This window comes from Phlebotomus argentipes, unplaced genomic scaffold (genome assembly GCF_947086385.1).
Source record: "Phlebotomus argentipes unplaced genomic scaffold, Phlebotomus argentipes genome assembly scaffold_18, whole genome shotgun sequence".
Lineage (NCBI taxonomy): Eukaryota > Metazoa > Arthropoda > Insecta > Diptera > Psychodidae > Phlebotomus > Phlebotomus argentipes.
The window spans coordinates 17,284,348-17,302,348 of record NW_026776177.1 but is presented as its reverse complement, the minus strand read 5'-3'; the positions used below and the strand labels follow the sequence as shown (position 1 = coordinate 17,302,348).

At 44.0% G+C, this 18,001-nt stretch overlaps 1 protein-coding gene across 1 annotated transcript in view; it reads right to left on the bottom strand.

Moving 5' to 3' along the window:
- Positions 1–18,001, bottom strand: part of LOC132259267 (uncharacterized) — a 63,949-nt gene that overhangs the window by 39,904 nt on the left and 6,044 nt on the right. The window contains exons 3-8 of the mRNA XM_059756829.1: positions 11,039–12,055; positions 7,238–7,338; positions 5,299–5,713; positions 4,929–5,048; positions 2,503–2,638; positions 1,355–1,527 (exon numbers count right to left, since the gene is read on the bottom strand). Coding sequence (XP_059612812.1) covers positions 1,355–1,527; positions 2,503–2,638; positions 4,929–5,048; positions 5,299–5,713; positions 7,238–7,338; positions 11,039–12,055 — 1,962 coding nt within the window. The remainder of the gene's footprint in view (positions 1–1,354; positions 1,528–2,502; positions 2,639–4,928; positions 5,049–5,298; positions 5,714–7,237; positions 7,339–11,038; positions 12,056–18,001) is intronic.

The window sequence follows — 18,001 nt, the reverse complement described above, 5'->3', positions numbered from 1 at the left end:
ATCTAAGGTGATAGTTCAAGAACAATTATGCAGTTATGAAAATGAAAGCAATTTTCTCTTTATAAAGTGTGATTTTTCGTCAATTTCCTATTATTATGTCCAGAAAATCAGTAATTTAATGTTGAAACATGGAAAGAAAATGATTCTTTCACTTTCATTATGTTCCATAATGTGGTATATTATGCCTATTCATGTCAAAAAAAAATCCCGATTGAACACACAAAAATACGCCGAGAATCTAAAATCCACTAAACTAATGACCAATCAATGAATTAGTGAAGGCTTTGCTTCTATGCGTGTCTAATATACAATTTTATCTACTAGAGAACTCCTCAGTTATCTTGGTTCCTGCTTTGTTTGATAATATTTTGATTTCAATCATCACAAAGACAAATTATATTGGCAAGACTGGATGGAATTGTTATTGCCATCCTTGGCTGAATGGCACAAAATTTTCCGCCTCTGAGCACCTTGTCAATTCTTATGCATTTGCTGGACGACACGCGCAATTTTTCCCCGAAAATGCATACATTATTCAGTGACTTTGGAGGACACAGCAGTGAAATAATGTCGTCCGTTAGTTGACAATAATCGTCAATTATGGGGCACACGAAGGGCGACTCTGGCAGAGTTCACTGCTTGCGAGGTCGTGTGACTTGAGTTGTAAAGTCCAGAGGAAGAACGGAACTCGAGCTCGTGGAGTTTCGCCGAAAAATTACCCATAAATCCATAAAGGACTTCATGGGAATCAATGATGGGACAAGAGACGGTCTCGCTGGGGAGTCAGGCTTTGATGTGCGTCTCCTTGCTTGGCTCCGCGTGTTGACGAACAAATGGGTTTCATGGGCATTTTCCGGCCAATTTGGAATTTCACGCGTGATATTAAATGACCAGAGAGAGGGACAATATTGAGGACATTTCCTCGGTACAGCCTTGGCGAGACTTTATGGTCGGTAAACTGCGTCCCTCGCAGTCGCGTGGACAGTTCTTTAACGGCCCCCCCATAAAAGAGTCTCCCGTTTGTCTGACTTCCCAGCGGTTGGGGAGATGTCGAGATGCGCCATTATTTCCCGCCTCACCCCAGAATCCGTTGCCAGGCAACGCATATTTATTCTAGCTCCCCAAACGGCTCTTTTTCACCCTCCATCGCTCCCTGGAAATCAATACTGAGGCACCGATCGGGGCACTCTGTTCGAGAGCGGAGAAAGGGAGTTTTACGGAGGATCGCACTTTTTGGAGAAATTACTTTATGAGGGGGTGGATAAAAGGCCCAGCTTCTAGTCGTGCGCCCGAGCCGACAAAGCGGCCGGGATGGCAAATAGCTAATAAGACAACTGAAGACACGAAACTGTACCTTTTGGATTGCTTTATTGCATGTGTTCGCAGGTCAGACGGGAATTCTTCAGCAATTTGCAACTCAATAATATCACTTTTTACGACGGATGCACCCTGAAAGCGGCCTCCGATATTTTTGGCAAAAATCACCATGGCAGAAAGATTCCTCGGAAAAGTATGACTTTGAAAAGTCTGCCCGAGGCGACAAAAAGCAATTCACCGGTACAGAATCCAATTACGTCACTTCAAAGGATACTATCTCGAGTCCTTTGACGCTTGTTGAGCATAAAAATTCCTCAGTGAGAGAATTAATGGGAGTGAAATTCATTAATCGCGTTTCGTGGAGCCATAAAAGATGTACTTTCGCGTGTAAGAACATTCTGTTCTACACATGTAAAGTCCGCGAAGAGGGAAAAAATCATCACGCGAATTATTGCGCCTCTCTTGTGCACTTGACGCCTAACAAGCCCTTTTCGATGGCCTGGCAGATTTATGGTTAATCGCGCGATGGCCCAGAAATTCCTCGTGGAGCTTTTCGGAAAGCTTCAATTTGCATTTGGGCGGCATTAAATTAAACTGTCAAATTGCAATTCACCCCCAACAAGTGCACATGTTCAGATAATCTCTCGTGAACAGTCGCGTCGTTCTGGGTGGGAAATGCAAGTAATTATGGTTATCAGTGGTGGCAAGAGGCCACTCGAGTTGGGAGTCAAGTGGGGAACATATTAGAATTCTCCCGTGCAAATTAACTTGATAATTGCTGAGCACAATCGCATGATTCGACGAGTGACTCGGCGAGACGCGCAAGAGGCCATTTCAGGGGTCACACGAGATGCAGAGGAAGGCGAAATGCAATATTTGCAGTGTGTTTGCCAATCATTAAACTGATAAATGGGGAAACACAGGAAATTGAATTTGCTCTGACGAGCAGTAATCCAATTGATAGTGTGTGTGTGTGTGACGTTTTCCAGCCAAGCCCAAACTTTACGACGTGAACGTGTATGAAAACCAATTTCGAGGACTTTACCGTCCTCAATGGCCTGTTTACCTCCAGTCAATTGTTTAATCAGAATTACTGTTTGTTTAATTATCCGACACAAATAGCGCCCAATTTGCGCACTCGATGGGATGAAATCTATGATTTTATAGCCCCATTGCGTCACTCACCCTGGAATGCCCCAAAGTGACACCCACGCACGCCTCGGAGCCACTCACCCGCACCATCAACTGCTTCTTTAGCAGTTCCATTTGTCCAATAAATTTATGGCCATCCAGATGATTGTCCAAATCCCCACCATTGCGTCTGTGCCATATGGAAATTATAATCTTCACGGGCTTTCAAACAAATCCATTCGGTGAGAAACATGCAAAAGCTTTTTGCTGCCTGGCTGATGCCACTTAATCACGTTGATTCCGCCTGATTTACGGGCTTTATCCCCCCAAATTCATATCATCGCTTTCGTGCTTTTCTGCACTCGTGACATCGCCACCGCACGCAGTCTCGTTTCCGGTGAAAATTTGCAGGAAAATTTTATACACCTGCGCAAATCATAGTTAGCCTCGTTAGAATAATTAAAACATTCTGGAGTTGCTAAAAAAGAAAAATTTTATAAGAGGTGATTAGTGACAATATTAGGATGTTGGGGGAAAATTTCAAATTTGCCTTTCCCAAAATTCACTTGCTTAAATCTGCATCTAATTTTGCGACTCTTCCGTGGTTCCCAAATACTATTTTCATTCCTCAGGTGGATGCAATGATGCCATCTCTGCAAGTTGTGTGTAAATGATTTCAAGTGCTTTCTTTCCTCCTCAAATGGTTGGAGTATCGGATACTTTCTCGAAGCAGTTCAGCGTGGAATTCTCACTAGATGTCGTTTTAGTACACATATCTCTTGACTTGAAAGCTTTACACATGTTTCATGCTGCATATGCTCCATGCATATGTATTTCACACTCTTTGAGTGCTAAAAGCTTCGCAATGTTTGTGTGGATGGCGATGGAGGCGCCTGGTGGCGAGATACTCAAGGCGGGAATGAAAATTTTGTGCACACAAAAGGGGAAATCTCATCTGCGTGATGTTATTTAATATTTAAATTTGTCGGCGTCTTTGATGGACTGCGTTGAACATTTCTGTTTACTTGTGTGCGACATGAGTTTGTCTGGCTGAAGAGATTGATTGTGGTAGTTTAAATAAACAGACAATAAATATTGTCGTCGATATTTCGTGGTTTTTCACGGCATTGGCTGCGGGCTTCTTGGGAATTTTCTGGCCGGGCTGGCTGAAAAGAGGGGGAGTCCCTGCGTGGTGGGTGGAAAAGTGCGGCGCAACGTAAATTGTGTCCACCATTGAGCTCTTCACCATGTGTGACTTCCATGGAAACTGTTGTTGGGGGCAAACGACTCAAACTGGCCACTTATAGTCGTCTCTGCTGTACACCAAATAACTCTGCGCGCGGAACTGGTTTCCTCTCCTCCCAAAGAAAACACAACGAAGGAGAGGAAGAGGCAAGAAGCGAGAGAGATTCGTTGGGATCTGGGATGAACACAATAACAAAATACCAAACAAGAAAAAGGCTTTAGTGCAGCCCGAAATGTTCCTCATTTCTCTCTCGTGCCTCGCGATATCTTTTGCTCTCTTTTTCAGCTCAACATTGGCTCTTGTGCGACAGTGTCAGGGGAGTTCTTCGCGGACTCCCAATGCCAAGAGAAGTTCACCATTTCCACAAGAGATTCGATCATTTGTCTAAATCCAAACACTTTAGCTCATAGGCGATGCTGGCAAAAAACCAATCATAATTCCCTCCACGTGAGTACATCCCAAATACCCTCGGATTCCCACTCTAATCTCAGCACAGCCGCGTAGTGAGAAATGATTCACCCAGGATTGAAAGAGGCCTTTTTTTCATCTGGGGAACAGCGTGAAACTTGTAATTCGAAGTGTGGCCATTATTTTTCCACTGTTTTTTTCTCCTCCTCGAATGCGGGAGCTTTGTGGAATTGAATCGTGGGATATAGAACAGCGGGTGTAATTTGATTGGAGAGCCGATGTGCGGTTAATAATTTTCCCATTCCCAATAAAAACACAGATGTTTGCTTGAGGAATTAGCTGAGAAGACAATTAAAAATCTATTTCGATCACTTTCATCGGTGTCACGCGGTGAGCTTCTCAGGCCTCAACTTGGGGTCTTTAGCAGCGCCATTGAACACCTCCGGATCGGCAGGTGACTGTGGGGCTGGCTGTGTGCCAGATTTGTGCGGAATTTGGCAGGTCGACCACCCAATCTGACCTCAAAGAGACAAAACGACACGGACGCTTGTGCAGGAGAAATGCTCGTGAAGTCCTAAGACTAATGGATGGGCATAAATTTGTGAACTGGTTCAATTCTTTACAGCATTACAGTCTTGGGATGGAGATTCAATCAAAATCACACGCTGTGGCGGCAAAAAACTGTGATTAATGCTTCTCTGTACGCGCATTTCAAACCGCGATATCTTCGACTCTGTCTTTCAAGTTCTGTCACGATTACCAAAAGTTGAAATACCTCTGGCTAATGTAGTCCTCAATCAAAGTCAATTCTTGCCTATGACATTACACATCAAGACCCGCTCTTATACCATCCAGCCTCTTTCCCGCCACGGGCAACAGTGTAACATCACAGAGTGGCGCTCTCGAGATTGCGAGCCTGCGACCGTCCAGTGGCGTAGTTCTGAACCTGAAAGAACCCCAACTTCAACTTTGAAGAAATTGTCTTATGGATCGCACTTCAACGTGAGTGGAAGAGGGAAATTATACTCAGAAGTGGAAGCGAATAGAAAAAATTACATAATTCTTTTTAGTTTTGTATAATTATTTGGCAAGCATTTTTCATGTTTTACAATATTTACAATATACTAATATCTAGAGTGTTTACAATTTATCTGCGATGAGGCGTGTTCCAGAAGTATCGAATCTCCTTCCTGTACACTGGCTTGTAGATACACACGCCGTCGACGAACTCCGGAACGCAGTAGGACAGGAACATCGGGTGGCGGGCGTCGGGAAAGCCGGGCGGCAGCTTGTAGTCCAGGTCGGGATGGAAGATCCACTGCGGAGTCGGAACGCCGCAAGGGCTAGGAAGCAGAGGCAACAGATCGGGCTTCCTGGGCTTCTTCGCGGCCGGCGGTCCAGAACTCGATGCTTGACTTGGCGCTGAACTCGGTGTTGGACTGGGTGTTAAACTCGAAGAAGGACTCTGTGTTGAACTCGAAGAAGGCCTCGGTGTCTCACTCGGTGACGAATACTGTCGTTTGAGGTTCCGCTTCTCTCCAATGACTCCAAACATGTTGGCTGGGAGGAAGGAATCGTAAGGACCCGCGTCCGTGCCGTTGCTCTCAAACTCTGACCGAAAACAAGACATTTTTCTACTACTCAAGAGCTGTCGATGTGAACTAGTCTGAACTCGAAAGGTGATTGACGACAGATCCTTCGGCTCCTGCTTTTATATGCTCGATCCGACTACCTGCGCTGCGACTAATTACCCTAGCCGAACCCTTGTAATCCGTGTTTACCAGTATTTGAAAACGTCATTAAAACCTGTTTATTAACAACTACCTAATCATACCATTGGGATTATCCTTAACTTCTTGGCAAAATATTTCTTCCAATCTCAGAATGTCCGTTACATTTTGTATTCACGAGTCGCCCTGGGTTTATCGTTGCCAGAAAATCAAACCGAAGTTTTGGTATTTCTATAAACTTGAAAGTTTGAAGTCTTTCTATTTTCTTCATTCTTGCAAAGTCTAAGAACCCGAAATAGTGTTGACTTTCTGGAATTGGTTACAAATTTGTAGTTTCATTATTTCTTTACGGAATAGAAACCTCACCAATTACTCAAACTCACTCAAACTCTTGACATGAAATGTCCAGTCTTCGAGAAACAGGTTCGGATTCTTAGGTGAGAGATCGAAGTCCCTTTGACTTGGCTGAATCGGTGTCTGGCGGGGAGCTGAGCGCGAAGGATATGTGAGCGAGTGCGGAAATTAAGCAGTGAGAGATCGAAATCTGGCCTCAGAAGTCTCTGAGCAAAAAGTTGTTCTTTTTCTAGGTCCAATGGTTCGCGAAAATGTTAAATAAAGTTAGGAATATTACAATAATTTCTGCATTTTAGAATAAACTGGAGGAGTTCAGAAGTGACATTGAGATCACAAACCAAAGAAAAATTTAGATTTCAAAGTTAGCAAAATTACTTTATATTGTTGTCCTATAATCACAATATGAAATGGTGTATTTAAGGCCAGAAGTAAAGGTAAAATCAGAACGGCTCGTGAATGCAAAATGTATCGGACATTCTGAGATTGGAAGAAGTATTTTGCCAAGAAGTTAAGGATAATCCCAATGGTATGATTAGGTAGTTGTTAATAAACAGGTTTTAATGACGTTTTCAAATACTGGTAAATATGGATTACAAGGGTTCGGCTAGGATAATTAGTCGCAGCGCAGGTAGTCGGATCGAGCATATAAAAGCAGGAGTCGAAGGATCTGTCGTCAATCACCCTTCGAGTTCAGACTAGTTCACATCGACAGCTCTTGAGTAGTAGAAAAATGTCTTGTTTTCGGTCAGAGTTTGAGAGCAACGGCACGGACGCGGGTCCTTACGATTCCTTCCTCCCAGCCAACATGTTTGGAGTCATTGGAGAGAAGAGGAACCTCAAACGACAGTATTCGTCACCAAGTGAGACACCGAGGCCTTCTTCGAGTTCAACACAGAGTCCTTCTTCGAGTTTAACACCCAGTCCAACACCGAGTTCAGCGCCAAGTCAAGCATCGAGTTCTGGACCGCCGGCCGCGAAGAAGCCCAGGAAGCCCGATCTGTTGCCTCTGCTTCCTAGCCCTTGCGGCGTTCCGACTCCGCAGTGGATCTACCATCCCGACCTGGACTACAAGCTGCCGCCCGGTTTTCCCGACGCCCGCCACCCGATGTTCCTGTCCTACTGCGTTCCGGAGTTCGTCGACGGCGTGTGTATCTACAAGCCAGTGTACAGGAAGGAGATACGATACTTCTGGAACACGCCTCATCGCAGATAAATTGTAGACATTCTAGATATTAGTATATTGTAAATATTGTAAAACTTGAAAAATGCTTGCCAAATAATTATACAAATCTTGAAATGTACATAAGTTTTTTCCACTTTCTATCTTCACTACGCCTCTGGAATGATTATAATTATACTGACTCATACTTTGGGATGCTGGAAGGAGAAATAGCGAAAAAAATTAATTACAGCCTCTCAGAAATGCAAGAAAAATCTCGGGAATTCCCACGCACTGAATTCTGTGGCAGAGTAAAACTTTTATTGCTACATTTATTGGATTTTGATTTGCTAGATGATTGATGGCACTGTTGGACCCATTCGCAGTGCGTTTGGGTGGTCAATGCAGGTGCGTGGGCGGAAGTTTATTCAATTGTTCACTACTCTTTTCGCCTCCGGGATTCGGGCTTTCACTTCGGTGTCCATCAATTGGTTGGGAAATAGCACGGATTTCATTGCGAGATGACGATCGTCATTTCCTCCGAACGGTTGTGCCAATGTGATTCCCATTGGAAGGTGTGTGTTTCTCGAGGAGCCGTCAAATATAGCAAACATTTTACGATTTGGGTGTCATGAGCACGTACTTGAGAGGTTTTGGTAAATCCAAAACACTCCCAAAAACTATGTCGCGGAATCACGAACTGTGCCGATAATAAAGACAATCATCCAGGCAATCAAGAGCGACGTGCTCAACACCTTCGTCCCAATGCTATTGTTGCGGTCGCCGAAATCGACCATCATGGGAGAGTAATTTCTGAGAACCAAGCGCCAAAGATCGCTCCCCAGATGCCACTTTGCATAGCAAATACGAGTGAGTGTGTCAAGTGTGACTAATTGTATCGCGAAGGGGGATTTTCTCTGGCCGGGAAGTCTATTTGGGAATCAACTCATGGATCTCTCGATGAGGACATTGACAAACGCCCAGCAATTCAATTGGCAATCACTCATTCCAGGCAACTCGCGGAGCGCCTTTGATCTGCGGCGAGGCATCTCCTGGTGGCTCCCAATACTTTGACCTCATCAATCTCCAATCGATCTTCCACCCAGAGCACTTCTCTCGCGCACAGTCGTCGCGCGGCTCTTCTAGATCACTTATCTAGAGTATTTCGATGGTGTATGACTAGGACAAAAAAGGTTATTAATATTTCCAGCGAGAGATCTTGAGCAAATGCCGATCGCGAGACAAGTGAATTTTATACAAACGAGATTCTCTGGACAGCAATGATTATAATTATCACTAGAGATTAAAGAGTGAGATATGGGGAGATAATGTTCCAAGAGGTTCAGGAATTTGACCTCTGGCGAAGCTCTCACTGTCTAATTGAAAGATGATAGCTTGTAAGAATTCCTCAGATTCTCAACTGTGGCTGTAAAATTCCTGACTAACGTCGCACTGAACGTGGGAGATAGAATTGGATTCGGGGAATATTTAATTTGAGAACAAAATTTTGAGAAACAAGTAGAATATTTCTTGAAATTACTTTGATTCTCATAGCTTTTTTCGTATTCATTTGAATGTAAACAACCCTGGAAATGTTGAAGAACCTTTTGAAGATTAAAATTTGAATATTTCATAAAATTACACATATTTTATGGAAATGAAAAGGCATCGAGTTGAGATTTGTCACTAAATAACCTGTAGAAAGGCTTACATTATTATAATTGATCTCAAAGTGATCAGCATGAGAACTTTCCTTGATCATAAATATTTTCTCTAAAAATTGTTGTTTTCGCCTAAAATTTCTGATAATTGTGGCTCAACAGATTTGCTGTGAGTCTCAATTCCATCTTACCTGGGAAAAACGATCCAGAGGCGCACAATGACTCCCAAATGACTCTATAGCTTCGACGTGGAAAAATGTCAGTCCATTTTTTGGCAAATCCACTGACATCTCAGTTTTATTTTGTCGCCCAGACTCCGTCCGCCTAATTAATGGCACCCATTCAGGTGGAATCGCTGGCCGATTTGTAATTCCTCTGCACTATTGGAGTCGTAATTTACATGGTGAAGGTAATCTGGATGAAATGGACGATGTGTCAAGAGATTTTTGCAGTGAATGCCAGTGATTTCCCACTCGATCCACTCCATCTTCCCTGCTGTTCCCAAATTAATCCGTTCCATAAATTATATGCGGATCTGTGGCGGTGAAAATTCCCAGAGATTCCGCTTTTCTCAGAACGTCGGGGACTTTTCTTTTTGTCCCTTTGGCCAATTTATCATCTTTCGGGGCCTCCCTCAGCCCCGAACGATGCTGGTAGTGTCGCGCCTTGTCTCTCACCCTCGCGCTGGTGGCTGAACTCTGAGGTATGCACCGAAATCTCCGCCAGGCATCTCCCCAAATCGAATTTCGAGAGAGAGAGACGGCGGAAAAAACGAAGATAATCCGATTATGGTAATAAAAAAACCTGTTGGGTCAGGTGAAGTCGTCATCCGCGGAGGCTCTCCGGCCCGAGTCCCAGCCAAGTCGATTAATTCTCCGCGATGCTAGATCGAGGCGAGGAGACAGCCCGATAGGGCTTTGCTGAGGAAGCCCAGGCGAGCACACACACCTTTTTTGTGCGCTTCGCGACCCAAAGAGCCCGAGGATGGAGAGAAAATGTCATCTGAGAATCAAATTTATATTTATTTGCTTTTTTTGCCTGCCTTAATACATTAATATATGAGATAAGTAATCACATAATAACCTTAATGATCTTATAGCGTTACACATTGGGATAAAAACAAATTGTACATTAAAATAAATCTAGAAATTCCCTCCATCGCCACAATGGTGAAGATGGAGAGAAGCACATTCTCAGGCCTTATTTCACGTCTTATAACTCTTCTTATCCCACCTCGAGCGGTTGGAAGATTTAAATTAGATTGTATAGCTGTTGTGTGTCTTATATACACTCAGTATCTTAACTCATTCTGCCTTATCTTAAATATTCTGCTGCAGGTGATGGAGCTTTTCTGTTTATATGTTTATAAAAAAAAGAACCTTATCGTCTCTTGCAATTAAAATAAATGTTCTCTTACGCGCTAAGCTACAAAACAATACTTAATCGTTTTCCCACTGTGGTGGAAAAAATTGAACATTAATTATACAAAATATCTTAATGTGTCCCGATCGACATTAAACATATCGCAATGTTCTTCAGCTCCGCATGGAAAGGAGGTGACATGAAGAGGAAATTGAGAGACTGTCCATTTGCAGCGCTTAATGGCTTTTCGATGCCACTCACCCATTCCGTTCCCCCTCGAGAGACCGTTGAATTCAAGTAGCCAATAAATAATTGCGTCGCAAAGAGACATTTGCATCAGTGGCGTAGGAAACTGGGGCAATTTGTTAATTTTCACGTCAATTTCGACTGAATGGCGTCTCTGACATTCTTCCTCATCATTCGAAAGATCGTTTTTTGTGGTGGAAATTGAGGGAAAACCTGCGCCAGTTTCACGTACGCCACTGAATTCCATCTTCAGATACTCTATATATGTATCATATCACGCAGATAGCATAAGGAATGCATTAGGAGGAGGTTGAGTGCTGAATCTGCATTGAAAAACAAAGGTCTAACCTGCCAGAGGCCTTAGAGAGATTAAGTCTTGTCCCACTTGGTGGGTTCGTCGTCCTGCCAAGTCTTTCGTTAGCGCCTCATGATGTCCTCGATGCTGAAGCCAGTCTTTCGCGGCGGCGCAGCTGGAGCCGGAGGATCCGGCGCTACGGGCGGGGACAGGAGGAGTTCTTCGGGCGGCTTCAGCAGCGGCGGGTGGCGCGGCATGGACAGGGGATGGCCCATGTGGTGAGGACTGAGGATGTGCCGCGGCGGGAGCAGCGCAATGGGCTCCCCCTCTGGGCCCAGCGGCCGCTTGCGCAGCGGGATGTGGCCCAGGAAGGCTGCTCCGGGATCCAGAAGTCCGCTCGTCACGGTGGCCGTTGGGGCTTTGTGATGGAGATCCCGGCGCACGTGGAGCATCGGCACGTAGGGTTCAGGCTTGGGCTGCTGCCGCGGAATGTTGGTGCGATGGTCCGGAGGACGCAGAGAGATGGCGTCGGACATTGAGGGCCTCATTGTGTACTGATGGGAGCCCTCGTGGTGGCAGTGAGTCACCTCGACGGGCTCCACTTCTGTCTTTAGCGGTGGAGCTTCCAGTGTTTCCTTCTCATCCTCCACTTCAGGATCCTCGTCCTCTTCCTCATCTTCGGGCTCATCTTCTGCCGCAGGACAGTCGCGATCCTCTTCTGGAGCTTTGCTGGGAGATCTAGCACGAGCCGCGGGAGCCTCTCCTCGCCTCACTGGCGAGTGATCCGGAGAGTCCACTTCGAGAACAGTGTCCTCCTCGTCTCCGGTGAGGTGGCGCTCCTCCTCGCCCACGTCCAGCACTTCGCCAGGCACATCGCCCACGGCGTGCGTGAGTGCGTGCCGGCGCAGGTCGCAGTTCCGCCGGAACACCTTTCCGCAGGACGAGCACTCGTATGGCTTGTGATCGGTGTGCGTGAGCAGGTGAGTCTTGAGATTGGATCTCTGATTGAAGCTCCGGCTGCACACCGGGCACTTGTGCGGCGACTCCTCCATGTGCAGGATCTTGTGCACGGCCAGCGTGCGTGACTGGCAGAAGCCCTTGCCGCACTCCATGCACTTGAAGGGCTTCTCCTTGGAGTGGATGTACCTGGAATAGAAGAGAGCCAGATATTAACATTCCACCCTTAATTAGATCTTGCGCGCGCTCGTCTCTATTTTCCACCAATTTCATTGCCATGGCGCAAAGAATGTGAAATAATTGACTCTCCGCGGCAGTGCAATGCACTTGCAAGACTCCGCGGTCTGGGACATATACAGCCCGGGTAAAAAAGGCCAGCAAAATTGTGGTGTGCCGACGATCATGATCGAAAGAAGATGAGGAGAACGGCAAGATGAGGTGAGCGTCTTTTTTGCCGAAGAGGATGGCCTGCCTCTTGCCTTCGAGAGTGAGAGAGCAGAAAAAAGGTTGAGAGATTCCATAAAAGATTCTAATCTCGTGTGCCTCTGTGAAGCACACAAAGTGGCTGGAGTGAAATGGATTCTATTCCCCTCACTTGGGTACTCTTTCACTTGGATGGCTTTTTATAAATGGGATTTTATACATAAGACGAGCACAGCAGCCAAGGCGTTTCGGCGATACACGAGTGGAGAGCTCAATTAGAATACTGATATTTTATCATATTTTAATTAGGAACTATTTTGTGTTGAACAAATGTGATCTTTTGTAGTAAAATTTCTGCAATATACAACTTCATTTGTGTTTTCATAGTTCTGTCTCGACTATTTTGCACTCAGTGCGTGGCAAACTTCAATTAAAGTCAATGTCTGCCCTCAAATCACCTTGTGAAAGATGGATTTTCAGCTGAAATGCCCAAGACTTTCCAGCGTCTCATGGAATATTTTAATTACACCTGGATCTGATCAAATTTCAATAAAACTCCTTACATTTATCGCCACGAGATCACCAACAATAAAACTACATATCGAAAAATATCATCGAGGTGGGTTTAGCCTCACATGGTATTTATGAAGGAAAATGTGCTCAATAACAATAAAATGTATTAAAAGACACTTTCAATATAATCTGCGTGCGAGGCATTTCAACTTCCATCTCTGCTCCTTTCATATTTCTGGCTGGTACACCTTAATTAATACTCCAGCGAAGATGGGATTCTGCGGATTTATTCGCATGCAAAACGAAATCGATTCCAAGCATCGAGAGTTGAGGGAATTCTCGGTTCTCCGTCAGACAATCCAATTAAGGTGGGAATTGTGAGATTCATCTTTATTCTCGATGGCAGATAAGGCATGAGATTCGCGTGACAATGCCCCTAGCCAGGCTCTTTGGCTGTGGGGTTAATGAAGAAAAATCTCCTTCGCCATGTCGTTAATGTTAATTAATTTAATTGTCCAAGTGGTCGCGACCAATCAATTTCCATGGCGTGCAATACACGAAAAATTCCTCAAATACCCAAAGATAGGCTCACGAGTGTGAGAAAGAAGTGTGGTGTGTGTATCTTCAATGTTAATCAAAATTTGAACTGAAAGTTGGAATTTACTGTTCAACATATGGACTTTGCGGTACAATCACGATTTTTACTCACTCTATGATGGTTCATTGAATTCCCCATCCAATTTAATCCACCGCGAGAAGCCAAGAAACACAGAGAGAGAGAAAGGAATTTCTGGACGGTGTCCATGCGCACCCGCTTTCCCCTAAGCTTGTAAAAATTGTGAAAGCCTCTCCGACCCGATTTCTTGGTCATCGAAATGAAAATATTTGGCACCTCATTGAAAGGTGTTTAACGGCTCCACGCAAAATTCTGCACACCACTGAATTAATTTGCAATTAAGCGCGCAGCGAAATGATTTACAGCAAATGGAGGTTCTTATCGCCCGTCGATCTCTGTTGACTCAAAGGTGCACCGAATTTATTGAAATTGTGCAAGAAAACCACATTAATTTCCCTGCAATTTGCCAAGCTCGCCAGTCTTTTGTGTGCCACTCGACAATTAAAGGTGGATTTGGGCCGTGTGATTGACAATGTGGATGTTGTGCTCTCGGTTTGGTTGAAATGCACCATGAAAGATGGGAAAATTATTTAGAATATGACGAAACCAAGAGTGAAAAAAGACCACAGTGGAAAGCCTTAATATCAGTTTGATTGTGGATTTTCGTGACTGAGTATTTGTGGAGGCATAATTTCGAAGGCGCCTCCGGGCTAAGCGATTGGGAAGGAGAGAGATTAAATCTGTTGCTGTGTCTCATTCTTTTTATTTGTCAAAGAGCCTCTCTAGGCCTTTCCTTATTGGAGAGTCTGAGCGCAGAGAGATTTATAATGCACCTGAGAATGTCGAGAGGAAAGCTCCGAAAGAGTCACAGAGTGGAATGCAATCAAAAGCAAATTACTCTGTTTAGTATTAAAAGTCATTAGTTCATTAATGCGCCTCTCTTGGCTGGTAAAAATCATAAATGCGCCCATTAAATTGGGAATTGTTGTGCTGAGGCAGAAAAAAAGGAGACTTTTGCCATAAATAAATAACACATAATAGCAAAAGAGGCAATATTAATAAAAATAGAGGTGAAAAAAGTGGACGCCAATCACTCTTGCTTCTCTCGCAGACCATTTTTGACTTCTTCTGTCGAAAAAGGTGTGCGCTGAACTGTTTTATGTGACGGCAAACAGATTTGTAGAACCTTTTCCTGCACTTCACACAAGTTTGCTGTCCTTTTCTGCGTGCGAGGAGCAATTTGAGGTCTTAACATTCAACTTTTAAGGAGAAGTTTGTGTGTTTTTGACCAGCCTCGAGATTTTAGCTCAGCGCTCACGTCCACTTTTTCCTCCTGCGGCTGAGTTTGAGTGGAAACTGGAGCCAAAGTGGAGGAATTGGCCCTTGAGGCAATTTCTTGTCATACATCCATCGCTGCTACAGCTTTTTGAGCTCTGTCCATCGACGATGTCGTGTTGGAAAGCCATTACATTAAATTAAACATTCCGGACTCCGGAGTTAATCGAATGGTTGGAACGAAGAAATTTATATTGATTTTTCCTCTTTGACTCACACACGCGCATCATTTTTTCGTCTGCGAAGAGAGACCCAAAACCATGAGAAGATTTCTTAGAGACAACATTAATTAGAGTGTTCCCGTCAGATTCAACACTTTTCCTCTAATGAATGCTGTAAATATGCGCCGTTGTGGTCATTTTTTCTACCTCTGCCAAGCCACATCTCAATGCTAATTATATTTTGAGTCTGAAAAGAGTGGCTCTTCTCTCTATCTTCATCATGTCGCTTAAATCTCGGCTCTCAACTGCGCGCGCGAGATCTTCGTGCCAAAGGTGCGGGCCTTGGGGTTCTGATCAATGAGATTCTAGTGAATTTTTACGTGAAATCTCCTTACAAGCTGTCTCGATGTGAATTTACATAATGTCTTTTCCCTCTCTCGCCGCATTGTCGTGGCTGTGATGCTGAGACGTGAAGATATTTCATGAGTTTGTCCGTGAAAAATTGAAGAAGTTGTCACGCTCTCCCCCCGAAACCCCACCCTTCATTAGTAATCCTGATTATTTTCCTCGATAAAGTGCATCTCAGAGCAAAAATCACGAGCAGAAAACGAGCTCTTGTGCCTCGGAGGAGAATGACAGTAAGAACATAATCGCTGATATAATTTTCTTACGTACAGAATTTATGCCTTTTAATAACAATCCCCGCAAATGCTCTCAAGGGCTCTCGCTCAGCCTCCATTCGCCGTATCTTGGCTTCTTCGCCACGGCATAGAAGGAGAGGCTGCGAGAAGATGGGCAACAACACCCGAGACACTGCATCCGCGTGCAGAATAATTTTCTGCATCACCTGCATTTTTGATTTATGGAGAATCACTCGGGGCGAGTCGGTAATTAGAGATTCATTGTGGCGATCGCCGCCAGCACGGAGAGTTGTGTCCTCCAGACTCGATTTCATCCTCCCCACGAGAGAATGCTTATTTGCATCCTCATCGCCATACAGAGAATGCCATTCGTGCTGACGGTGTCACACTGTGTTTATGATCTTTCTGCATGGAAGACTTTATAGTTTTGCTTAATTAAAAGTGAAGTCAAGCGACAGTCCGCTGGAGCTGATGTTTTCCGTCCCGGTAGTCAAAAGTCATTAAATGCAACATTAAATTTTTCATATTTATATTTTACACACTCATGCGAATTCCACGATGCCATTTATGATTTGAGAGATCTCAGCAAAAACATTCCAACTCTGGCTCAACTCTTTCTCACGTTTAGAGCCGCGCTAAATTGAATTTTCTTCCTAGAATTTATGAAACTGCAAATTAAGATTGAAGAGTCTCTGGCGTGTTTTGCAGAAATATTATTTTATCTTCGAAGAACTGGGTTGCATTTGGACGTTCTTCTAGGAAGTTTGCTTGACAAAAACTCAGAGTAGAACCTTAAATGCGCAAATATAGCTCGGTTTTGTATGTTGCAAGGGAGAAATAATATGCCTTAAATCTGTACACCACTTTCACAGTCTCTGGATGGAATCCTTAACACTTGAGACACTCCTGAATGCCTCAAAAAAGGCATTTTCTATCGCCTTATCGACTCTTTCTTATGTTTTCGTGACTCATTCCTGGCTTATCACAATCTAATCTAGCCTTTTCCGTCTCAAGAAGTTAAAGCTTTTCAAATGCTACACACAGAGACATTTTTCTAGACTGAAATTACATTTTTGAGGTTATGATAGACTATTAAGCTCTTTTCTGTGCTGAAATTTAACTGATTTAAAATTTTTATAAAAGCTGTACACCACTTCTGACCATAATATTCCACCCTGGGTAGGTTTATTTGATTTGAAATTGCTGAAATCAACCGATAAGTCAGTTTATCTAGAATTCAGCTAGAATAAGTGGAAAAATCAAGGCTCAAATACATCTTGAACAATGTTTTTCTAGTCTTGAATCACAATATAAACTCTTGACATCATTTTAATCACAGGGAGTCAATAAATTTAACACACATATCCCAAGAAAGAGACTTTATTATTTATCTCTCGCCATGATGGTTGAACAAATTGTATAAATCAAATTCGTGGAGATTATTTTAATCAGGGAAAATCTGACATGTGAGAGATATACGATGCTAATCTTCCCGAGAGTGGAGACTTTCCTCGGGAGTGTTCTGAGAATGGCACAAAAGAGCGTACACCATTTATTAGCTAATGACTTCCCCTTGCCCCACTCAAAGGGAACCGACAGCTACGTGACGCAACGTCCATCATAATCTCTATTCTCATGTGTGAGGAATTTATCTGATTTTTATTCTTGCTCTCCACTTGAGGAATTAGCCGAAGAATGCCAGAGACTTTTTTTCGCATTCTTCGCTCTTCAGATATTTTGGTGTATCGCCGATCTGCTGGTATTAGAAAAAGCGAGATGCCCAAGTTGCCAGTGATATAGTAAATAGAATGGCGCACGGTGTGCAATTAAAGTGAAATTATCGGCATAATTGCAGGCTCGGAGAGAACATTTCTCGCATCGTGGAGTAACCTTTATGCAGCAGTTTAATTGAAATTTATTCAAATTCCCCGATAGTTGACCGATTCTCTGGTGTTCTTTTGCGCGCCAACTCTTGAGCTCGCGTATCTTCCATCGAGGCTCGCGAGACGAGAACCGGTCCAGCATGGGCCTATGGCCAGCAGTGTGGACTTTCCTCTTGGCTTTATGTGTACATTTATTGTGCTGCCTAAGACTCTGTGCCTCACCGTGAATGGCCTCTTCAGTCGCGAACGGAAATTTTCCCCAATAAATCCCATCAGCGAGAGCGAGAGACGCTAAATGGCCCTCCGATCGCATTAGTGTTTGTCATTCGAAGTTGAGGAATAAGAACGTGTGTCAATTAAGATACAACCATCCGGCAATTTATTGTAATCGCCACCACACGGACGGATTTATTGGCGGGTCCAGGAGTCGGAAATGGTAGAAGATTTCAGCTTGTCTTGGGTAATTTTTTTCGAGAGAGCGCGCGATCCAGATTGATTCGAGCGATAATGCAACGTCTGCCTCTCTCGTAAGTGAAATCCAGTTTTGTGGTGTGGTGTGGCCC